At 24.9% G+C, this 11,783-nt stretch overlaps 1 protein-coding gene across 3 annotated transcripts; it reads left to right on the top strand.

Annotated features, from left to right (window-relative positions):
* The first annotated feature begins 318 nt into the window (after nt 1-318).
* LOC145836005 (uncharacterized) lies at nt 319-5,748 on the top strand. Of its 3 annotated transcripts, none has more exons than XR_014369874.1 (5): nt 319-435; nt 594-734; nt 1,694-1,807; nt 3,417-3,528; nt 4,936-5,748. XR_014369874.1 is itself a non-coding variant. In XM_082943784.1 (5 exons), the coding sequence occupies exons 2-5, from the start codon at nt 578-580 to the stop codon at nt 5,099-5,101; spliced, it is 501 nt and encodes a 166-aa protein (XP_082799910.1). In that variant the 5' UTR covers nt 319-435; the 3' UTR covers nt 5,102-5,748. The 3 variants fall into 3 exon arrangements, 2 of the variants coding, with proteins under 2 accessions (XP_082799910.1, XP_082799909.1); XM_082943784.1 differs by having other exon boundaries at nt 578-734; nt 1,742-1,807; XM_082943783.1 differs by having other exon boundaries at nt 578-734.
* The last annotated feature ends 6,035 nt before the right edge of the window (nt 5,749-11,783 follow it).

The raw sequence follows: 11,783 nt of genomic DNA, 5'->3' as shown, positions 1-11,783 counted from the left end.
AAGCCATTTTTATTTCAGTTAGAGCTATTAGTTTAAAACTAAATTATGTTACATGTAAAAGCAGTATAAAATATCAGAGTATGTAACATCTTTTATGGATATGAGTTACAGTAAAATCAGTAAATTAGTTTAAAAAATCAAATATAAGTATGAACTTAAAAGCTTCTTCTTTTTTTAAACTACTTTAGTTAGTTAAATAATCTTATTATTACAAAAATGTTTTTCAAAAAAGCAAAGGAAACCAGTAATTAATAACGTTTCATGAAAAAAATATATATCGTTTTCACAAACAAAACTGAAATACTCGAAAGAGAATAATCGATAAAGTTAAATATTACAAGTTCACATGTTAATCTCCGATATCTACAGTTAAGCTTTAAAACATCTCATAACAAAACAGAGCTGACACTTGAAAGTACTTGATAAAACTCATAGGTAAATTAGAGTTAAAAGTTTAATAATATTACATATATAACATAAAAGTTTAGTTTTAAAACTTTGTGTTTTATAAAACTATTATAAAAATATTTTAAAGTATTGAGCAATTTTTCTAAATTGTGTATAAAATCAATTATAGATGTTTAATACATTAGCATACTACCTCGGATACGGACCGACTACAGAAGATAATTCCGAAGACTTTTATTATCATCGAGATGCAAGTGATGAGTTTAAAATAAATGATCTGAAAGAAGAAGATGGTTGGGGTTTAATAGAAAAGTCTTCTCAGGAAGGTTTGCAATTAATCGGTTCTAAATTGCAAATATACCTATACCTATAAACTTAGTGTAGTTATCAAAAATTAAGTAAAATATAAGCTTTTAATACCTAGTTGTTGATCTGTCTTTACCTTATAATGGGAAAAATGTATTATGTTCAATAGGTCTATCTGCATAAGATTCTAATTCAATTTTTTTTTAATAGCTCAACTTAGAAAAAATATCAAGTGATTAGTAGAATCTTGTCCTGAACAAGACTTAAAAGGCATCCGTGGTGTGCGACTCGATAAATGAAAGGGTTTTTTAGTGCACCAGGTCCTAGGACTAAATATTTTGAGCACTTTTTTTTTTGTTGAATAAACTGTAATAGATTTATTCTGGTCTTGAGGTAGATAAACTTGATTGTAGTAATAAATGTTCATACCTAATAAGTTTTATACGCCCATTTTAAGAAGCCTTTGTTTAAGGATTTCTAGAAGCATTTCCTAATGCACATACAGAAATTTTTTAAAAATATTTTTAAAACTATTAAAACGTTTCATTATGGTAACACAGCAGTATGAAATATTTTTGCTACTCACAAAAGTTTATGAGATAAAAAGTTAAGCTCTATTCACAAAAATCTGCAGAAGAGCACACTTTGAGAAACACTGTTTTAAAATAATTTAAAATATTTTAAAATAACTTCTATTTATATTTACTAGATTATTTGTTTTATTTTTTCAGTGAAAGAAAGCACTTTAGCAAAAACCTAACTTGTTGTCTTATTATCAAAAAGGTTTAAAAGGATGTTAGTCCATTAAGTACCTTAAAATTAGAAAAACTTTCTTCTTTAATTTGCAAGTTATTCCGGTATAAGTTTTTTACTTCTTTTAGAAAGATTTAAATTCCTAATTAACTTATACACATTATAATATGAAGTTACTTGTTCGTTTTTTAAAGTATCAATCTAAAACTTTATACTTGATTACTAGGTTTTGTGGATGAAAATTTACAAAAATGTACTTCTTATTATTTTCAAGGTTCTCGAAGAAGCTCAATATCACAAGGCTGGGTACTTACACTATCTCCTTGCAGTTTTAATGCAGGTAATGCTTTACAATAAAACTTTAATAAAAGACAATATAAATGAATCATTTTTATTATTTAATCTTGTAAAATTTTAGTATTTAACTTACTCAAAATATTAGTTATTTTAGATACTTATGTAATGACTTTGGGGATACATATAACTTATAATAATTAGTTTTAAAGTTGTTTATGGTTTATACTAGAAATAAAAAAACAAATTCTAGCTAAATTGATAATTCTTTTTTTGTAGTTCACATCAACGATATTACTTTTAATAATCACATTCAAAGCGAAATAAGTCTATTTGCAAATGACGCAAAAGTATTTAGCAAGTCAGAAACTTCTTTACAAATAACATTAGATAATATTTACGGATGGCTAAAAACAAGAAAACTTGATTTAAATCCAAAAAATGCCAAGTTCTAAACATCAATAAAAATAAACCTTTTTCTATTAACTTTTTAATTAATAAAACTAAAATAACAGCAGTAAAATTAAATTTTTTAAATACTTAGGAATACATATATCTGAAAGTCTGAAATGGAACAAACATGTAAATTATTTATATTAAATGGCTCAAAATTCATCTTATCAAATACTTAAAAGTTTTAAGACCAGTTCTGCTAGTATTCTTATTAAATTATTCAAAATCTACGTTCGCCCTAAACTCGAATACAATACCCCAATATGGTTCCCCTATTTTTAAAAATACATTATTAGGATTGAGTCTGTGCTGAGAATTTTTACCCGTTTTGTTTGTAATAAATGCAACATTTCAAATACCTCATACAAAGATAGATTGGTAAAGCTCAGATTGGAGTCTCTAGAGTATAGAAGATTGCGGTTTGACTTGATAATTTTTTTTAAAATTGATAATGATAAATATAAAGAATTTTTCAATCATTTTTTTGTTTTTTCTCAGACCAATTATAATTTGAGAAGAAATGATTAAAAAAAAAAAGTAAATATAATTTCAATAACAGTCAGTGGCAAATTCTTTTTCTGCAGAACAATAAATATGTGGGTTGGGTTACAGCAGGATCTGGTTTCGTGAAGGACATTTTCTATTAAAACTAAAAAAAATAGATTTAAATAATATAAACACAAGCAAAATGCAGTGGTTATCGATTAAATATTCATTTTAAAGTATTAGTATCACTAAGAGTAATTTTTTTTCCCTACGCCTTCCCTCTACAGATTATAAGTTATTATATATAATTTTTGTAAATGCGTGATCTTTTATAGTCAATGAATGAGTTTTTATATGAGAATTTATTTCGTTTTGTTTTTTGTGCATACTAAGTTATAATTGATCATACAGGACTACTTGTTGTAATTTTTTACCATGTTGAGTTTAGTTTTTTTATTTTTATTGAATGTAATTTTTTTGTTCCTTTTTTCGTGTGTATTGTTTAAGCGGCTAAGGTTTCAATGCCCGAGTCCATCTTCGCAAAATAAACTCCAATAATAATAATAATAAATAAAACAGTTTTAAAAGGTTACAAAAATGTTTTTTTGCAACATTTGTTTTTGAAAACTTTGTATAAATGTTTAGTATAGGAATTATATAAGCTTCAATATATCGTTAAATGTATTATAAAAGTATCATTTGATACTGTTTTAAAGAATCAGTATCAGAAGAACTAGGATCAGTTGAACAACATCAAAGAGAAAATCTTATGATCGAGCATCCTTCAATATTTGTAAGTAACTTCAGAAGACCACATAAACTACCAAGGTAATTATAAATACCTTTTGTTGTTAAAGTTTCTTGTTTTCTATAAAAGTGTTTATTTTGTGGGGAAAAAATAAAGAATAAATCAAGTTAAGAAAAGTTGAAAACCAAATATTTTTCATGATTGAGTTGAAACTAAACAAGTATTTGAGTGTGTACACAATTTAATTTTTATTAGTTGCACTAACTTGCATAAATTCATCGGCAATAACAAAGACTAATTAGTTTGTGTGACATCATAATTACTTAACTGACCGCAGACGAAGTAGTCAAGTTCAAGCTTCAGCACAGCTTTACAAGCTTTCTGTCGTAAAAACAATAACAGCAAATATCTAAATTTTATTGAACTAATACTTATTTTTTAACATTTAAAAATATAATTTTGTTTTGTTTGTTAAAAAAACATAAAATTTATAAAGATGTACAAATTAATTATTTTATAGAGCAAAAACAAAGAATAAATTAAGTAAAGCAAAGTTGAAAACCAAAATTTTTCATTATGATTTACTTAAAACTAAGCAAGTATTTGAGTGTTTTTGTTTACGAGTGTGTACACAGTTTATTTTTTATTAGCTGCACTAATTTGCATAAATTCATCGGCAATAACTAAGACTAATTATTTATTGTGACATCATAATTACTTAACTGACCGCAGACGAAGTAGCCAAGTTCAAGCTTCAGCACAGCTTTACAAGCTTTCTGTCGTAAAAACAACAACAAGTATTTAAATTTTACTAAACTAATACTTATTTTCTAGGATTAAAATTTATAGTTTTAGTTTGTTTTATCTGTTAAAAAAACATAAAATTTTAAAGATGTACAAATTAATTATTTTATTCGATTCATTTAAGGAACTTTGAATACCTTACAACAATACTTCTTTATAAACTTTTTGTTTTAATGCATCATTATGATACGAAAAAAGAACGATTATTACCAAGTTTGCAAAATAAACTTACCTGGAAAACCAACTTTGAAAAATTAAATTAAGTATATATACTTCTTTTTTATAAATAAATGTGAAAGTAGATAGAATCTCTTCAAGGAATTTTAGGTGCCATTAAATATCGTTGATAACACACAACGGTTTTATCTGATACGTCTGTTTCCCAATCCTATTAAATAGCCTTTAAAAGCTTATTTTTAATTTGATTAATAAACTGACAAATAATTAGTCCTACTTAATAGGATAAGAAAGCAATTTTATCATAAAAACTCATAATGTTTTTTTAACAATATATAAACTTGTTAATATATAGCTTACACTACTTAACTAGTAGTACCAATACTAGTTCTCCGTTATATAGCGCTAAAATTAATGATTTACTTAAAGTTTTTTAGCAATTTTTTTTGCTTCTTAGTGTATAGATATTTTACATTTAAGTTATGAAAAAAGCTATAATTAAACAGAGCGGTTATAAAAACAAAACGATCTTTAAGAAGAGCATCAAGGCAAGCATTGAAGTATATAGGACATCAACAAAAAAAAGAAAAACTGTTATTTTGCATTAAAATAAAACAAACAAACTTTAACAAAATCAGGGCAACCATACAACAACCAAGAAAGCACTACTAAGTAAAAACCTAAAATAATTTTTTAATTTTTAAAGTTTGTTATTTAACATGAGTTGAAATTTGCAAAGACAAAATATAATTCAACACAACTTTAATATTTTTCTAGTAATTTATTTAAAAATTAAATTAATGTAATTTTTTAGTTGTGTTTTTAATTATCGATTTTAAAAAGAAAATTAGTGCTATATAAACAACTAAGTTTTGTTAAAAAAATTTAAATCTAAGTAATGCATAAAGTACATTTGCTTAGTTTAATATTTTATAACTCGCAAGTTTTTGAAATATTTTGAGCAATGTTTTTGCATAATATCAATGATTTAAATTTATTTTTTATGTAAAGACTATAATACTTTTTTAAGTTTAGACAATCAAAAAAGCCCCGAAGATTAGTAAAATAGTTTGATGAAAATGATTAATAATTCTATATTTTACTATCTACCGTCATAAAGTGGTCAAATAATATTTGGAGTAAACTTAAATTAACCGTTAGTATATTCGTTACAAGTTTATCTATTTTTTTTAAATTAAACAAAAGCAGTAGCAAAGTAAAAAAAAAAATCAAATCAAACTTAATCTTTAAACTCATAGATTTAAGATCTTATATATACTTTACTATGCTGTTTTTAATATGTAATAATCTTTTAAATATGTGATGAGATGTTTACATTTTTTATTGTATTTACAAAGTATAAGTCCAATATTTTAAATACTTACACTTTTTTTTTACATTAGACAAAAAAAACTATTCTAACAAACATTTTTGTTTGACACAAAACTTTAAAAGTTATATTTGTAGAACTGTCATTATTCTTGTATTATTAGAAAAATTTTAAAGTTGTCGATTTTTTATGAACTAAAACAAATTGTTAAGCTTTTTATATAAAGTATCTATTAGTTTTGTAAAATATAATTTTTTGGTGAAGTATGACAGTGTTTTGAAAAACAATTAAATGTATAAACAACTATATTTATGGAACCATTATCTGTTTGTAACTATTATTATTCAGACATAACTTATTATTATTAATGCAATGAAATTTCTGTATTGGATAATTTAATAACTAGTAAATTATAAAAACCGATCTTTTGTTGTGCTTGCGAAAAACAAATTTGATATCTGCTACGTATTTTAAAAATGTTTAAATTATGTTTTTAATAATTGTATACAAACATAACTTCAACTTATAAATTGTGTGTAACTTAAGACGTAATACTTTTCTGATTTTTTAATTTGCAAATATTTTTAAGACCCTTTTTTTTCAAGAATTAGAAGATTAAAGTATTATTTAAAATATTTTTTACTGATTTGTACAAAGCTTGGTTAATTTATCTTAGTATTTCTATTGTTTTAATATATCTTAGCCTTTTTTCTTACATCTTGGTGACTTTAAATTTTTCTCGATAATAGCATTGAGTGTATTTATTTAAGTTAAATACAATTTCATTGATTATAGATAAAAAATTTCTACTACAAATATATGTTCTTTTTAAGCTTCAAGTTTGTTTTAAATATATTGTTTTTTATTTTGTTTAGAATAACTTTTCTAAAAACAGTCTAACTTAACATAATTTTTTGTTCTCAAATTTTATGTGTATTAAATCATGTAATAATATTTTTTTTAACAAAACAATTTTTTGCTGACAAAAATTATAGTAGCTTTTTAGTTTATACAAAAAGAAATAAAAAATTTTTGCATGTATTTAAAAAATAATAAGTTTGAAAATGTAGATTTCAGATGTAAACGAATAATTTTAGACTTTTGTACTAGAAAATATTTTAACTACAATATTAAAACCAATATTGTAAAAAAAATTAAAACACAGTTATTTAAATAAAAATAGTTATGTTCTCTAAATCACTAAGTTTGATATATTGTCTTAAAATAAAAAACTACAGTTAATTTAAAAATTTATTGTTTATCAAATAGAATATCCAGGAACAAATACTAAACTTTTGGTTGTAATTATATTATAATTTTGAAGTAACCGACAAAAATGTTTAAAAAAATATGTATACAGATAATAAAGTAAGTGAATGTTTGTGCATTCAAGAGACTGTTCTAATAAAAAAAAAATTATATTGTGGGCATTTAAAAAAGATTTTTTTAATTGAAGCACAAGTAGCCACTGAAGCATTTTTTATGTTAGATAAATCATTTAAAAGTTTATCTGGACAGCATAGATGTTATTTGGCTACAATTTCATAGCAAGTTGTGATAGTGCTTTAAAACCAGGTTATTATAAACGAAGCTTACTTGAATTTTAAGTTAAAAAAAAAAGAATTTTTTATACTTAGTTCATCAAGAATAAACACATTAATACCTAAAAATTAGAAATTTGAGAAATTTCAACCACTAAACTAACAAAAAATATAATAATGGCAGCTCTACTTGACAGTTCTACTAAAATAAATTCTATATGAAAAAGATAAACAAAATTAGATAAATTATTTATACTTTCTAAATAATGTTAGTTTTGTCGCCAACTTGTGTCAAAGCGACTCATGAAAAATTAAGTTATTCATCAATAATTTAGTCTTAAGTTTTATACACTCATCACTGTGTATATTGTCACAAAGAACTATAGTAGAAAGTTTATTGAACAAAAATATAAACAAAATTAAAAACAATTAATTTTTTTTTTCTGTTTAAGTATTTGCTGTAGAATAACTTAAAAAAATTCATAATATTAATATTTAACGTTGAAAATTATGTTTTAATTTAAAGAAACATAACTTTTCTATTGATAAAATCTAAATGATTTAATCTAAAACCATCTTGTTCTGCTAGTAAAACGTTGATAAAAAGCAGTAAAATGATGTATTTTGGTTATTAAAATACAGACCTTTATAAATATAAGGTCGCCTGTAGTTAGTCACAGTCCTCTAATAGAGTACGATAAAAAGGAACACTTTAAATAATGTTTATTAAGGAAAAATTTTTGCACATAATAAAAAAATTACAACATTGTAACGTATAAACTTTGTTTTTGAACAATACGATGTTTTATTTGTAGAAAATAAAGCAGCTGCATTAGTAAATGTTATTTAATATTTTTGACATTTACAAAGTTTATAACTAATCAATCTTTCAAAAGTCTTTAAATTGTAAGTTTTATAAGTATACGTGTTTTTATTTTCTTTAATTCAAGATTGAAACAAAAAATAATTAGATTACTAAAAAGAGTATTCAAAAATCTCAAATCTGCAAATAAGTTCAGAGTTAGCTTTTTTACAGCACATGTGGTGATAACAAAGCATGTGGTGCATTTTTAAACTAGTAATAAAAAACTTACACTAGTTATTTTTCATTAAAACCTGAGTGGGAGGTTAACTTAACGTTTCTTAAGTCCATAGTAGAGTTTCTCGAAAGGGGCGATATAGAGCCGTAATTGCTTATACTTTGAGAATTGATGCTTTATATATAATATAATTATTGCTTTATATAACATAACTAGTTGTTTTCAAATATATTTTTCAATAAAAGCAAAATGTTATACAAAAGAAAAAGTGTGAAACTAATGAATTTAATTTGATTAAATAAAAAAAACCAACTATATCTTTTATACACTTTCATTTAAAACTGTGGCAAGAATACTGCATGACATGTTTTCTTTTAGCTAATTTTGATATTAAATATATGCTTAGTTTAGAAGAATTATAATAGTTTACAATAGTTTATTAAACGACATAAAAAGACGCTTAATACATTTGGTCCCCGGACCTGGTGCACGAAGAACCTTTCGGTTATTTTGTCGCACACCATGGATACCTTTTTACGTCATGTCCAGGACAGATATCCACTGGTGTCAATTGGACCATAATATTAAAAGTATTTCAGAATCAATTAAAATGTGAAACTTTTTTTTAAGACTTAGTACCTTTCTAATTTTAAATGAATCAGAATTTGATTATTTAAGTAAAATTGTACGTTTTGCTAAACAATGAAATCATAGTATAAAAACAAGATATCAAAAAAGTCGTTTATACCACAGAATCTTAGCCCTACTAAAATAACATGCGTTTAATCACTAATGCTTAAAGTATGTTACAAACTTTTAAATTATTTATTCTTAATTAATTCTTATTAATTCTTTTTATACAAAATAAAAAAGCTAAAAAATACTAAGGGTTCTTTTTAAACTCTCCAATTAAATGTTTCTTGAAAAATACCTTATATACTGATCAAGGGTGCCAAATCAGACGGTTGCAGAATCAGATAGCTACAGAAGAATATTTCTGTACATTGCTAGAAAACCTTTTGCATAAGTACTTTGCTTACAAAAAAAATTATCTGAAAAAAAAGTATTAACTTGGATTTAAATTTCAACACTAATCTACTGAATTGATTATCCCTCTGAAACAGCTGCAGGATATATGCAAAAAATAAAATATACCATGAGGTGTGTATTACGTTTTTAGAACCTACTAAAGCTTTAGGTCTAGTTAGCAGAAAAGGCTTTTTGCGATCTTGTTAAAGATTGACTGCCTTAAGCCTCTTATACACTGTGAAGTCTTTCTACGCCTACACTAAGTAAACTGTCAAATTTGATGGTTACTGATCTACTATTTCTTAACTTTTTGCTAAAATAAGGATGCAGTCAAAACCTGATTTCAAAAATGATCGGAATGCAGGCGCATCCGAATAAAGTAAAATAAAAATGCAAGGTTTTCTTTGTCTAAACAAAACTTTTATATTAAAAAAGTAACACTACATTAATTACAATAAGTCTCATGTAAAGATACAAGTAAAAAAAACAGCATAATAAATCTACAGTATTCGACATTAAAAAAATTTGAGTTGATGTATTTTGTAGGACTAAATACATTTATAATTCTTTCATTTTATTTATGATAGTTTATGAACTCAGCAAGTCCCAAAGCATTTATAGCACAAAGTCGTTGTTTATTAAATTTTCTGCAGTACGGTTGCAAAACGTTGATAGTGCAAGAGAACAAATTAACACTTTCTACTAATTATGTCTTAGTTGTTTTCTCACAACTAGATGGCAACAGAAGACTAGCGAATAAAAAGTGGTGAGACTTACTGATCTCATAAATACACCCTAAGTTAACGCTGAACTTGCTTACATGCTTCTGAGGACAAGTGGTGAACGCATTCAAAAAGCTTTGCTATGCAGTAAGTTGGTTGTATGCAAGCGTAACATTGGTTACAAGGCTAAGTTACAAAGAAATTTACGAGCGCGATCCCGAAAGCTTAAATTTATGAATTATCGATTGAGCAAATCAAACAGATGATCGCAACATTTTCATTAAAAAAAATCTTAATCTTAAAACTTAGTATACTTAGCGTGTAGATAACTACTACAACAAATAAATGAAAGTTTGAGTATTGATTTACATATACATTGTCTTTAATTTTTTTCGGCAGTAACACATTTAAATAGAAAGGATAAAATAATATTATAACTTGTAAACTAATTAGACACTCGCTATAACGAACCTTTAAAATATATTTTATTACGTACCCTATAAGTTTATAAACACAAATTGTGTACTTTTATTTTCGTATAAAGTATAATAAAAGTTGTTTGCCTTGTTTAAAACTTCGCTTAGTTGTCAAAACATATTGTGCGTATAATTTTTCAACTATTTACAGTAGTTACAGTGATTTTGTAAGATATTTATTGATTCATATTTTAGTATAGAATTCTTTATTAAGTATTTAAAACTTCAAGCAACATGATTTAAAATTTAATTTTGTTTCATTTATGTTTAAATACTAAAAAAGGTAAATTACTGTGCGTTCTTTATGAAAAACACTATTTAGAAGGGTAATAAAATTAAAAATTCAAAGTAAACAATATCAGCTTGTTAATACATCAAAACAATATAATATTCAGATACTTAAAGCTATAACTTTTTTCAATAACTTTTTTAGAACATGCACATATTCAAATAAATTAATAAATTGTATTTAAGTAGTACATAAATATTGTACTTTCCAAAACAGGGTTTTCCAAAGGGACCTAAATCAGCAACTTTTAGACAAAAAAATTATTAATACATATCCAATTTATCATTAAAAACACAGATTCCCTAATATTTTTTATAACGCCCCCTTTGTAGACATTTAAAAAGCAATTTCCCTCCCTCCCCCCTCCGATAACACTTCTTAAAAATCTACTGCGTGCAATATATCTTCCCGTAATATATAAAGCAAAAGCCAACGTTTTATACGCCTAAGTTTTTTTGCTCTTCTTTGTGAATTCAAGAGTTTTTAGTAGAACGTTAAAATTGTAGTCTTATGGTCCCTTTACTAGTCACGGTCCCCGTTTGGCCCCCTTTACAGCTTATGGCTTCTGCGTTTCTAAAGTGGGCTAAAGAGTATCATGAAATCTATTTTTTTTTTAATTTATAATATCATCCTTTAATTTGGAACTTACACAATGTTTTTTAGACTTTAGCTTATTTTCACAAAAATTACAAGAACTGCTTATTATGCTTGATTTGATCATCAGAGTGAAACTAGTTCCATAGAGCCTAGCCGTATAATTCACAAGCTTTGACATTTATAGGTTTACTAGTTTTAAATTTAGGTTTACTCATTTTGACTCTGTAGTTTTTTTACAGACATTTTTATATTGATATTATCTGATATTTTTTATTTCTTTGTAAAAACTGTCGCTAGTTTTGACTATTTAGTTGATTTAATACTAACAAT

This window comes from Thalia democratica, chromosome 5 (genome assembly GCF_965202585.1).
Source record: "Thalia democratica chromosome 5, ktThaDemo2.hap1.1, whole genome shotgun sequence".
NCBI lineage: Eukaryota > Metazoa > Chordata > Thaliacea > Salpida > Salpidae > Thalia > Thalia democratica.
The sequence above is the reverse complement of the archived record's forward strand: the minus strand, read 5'-3'. Positions and strand labels throughout refer to the sequence as shown.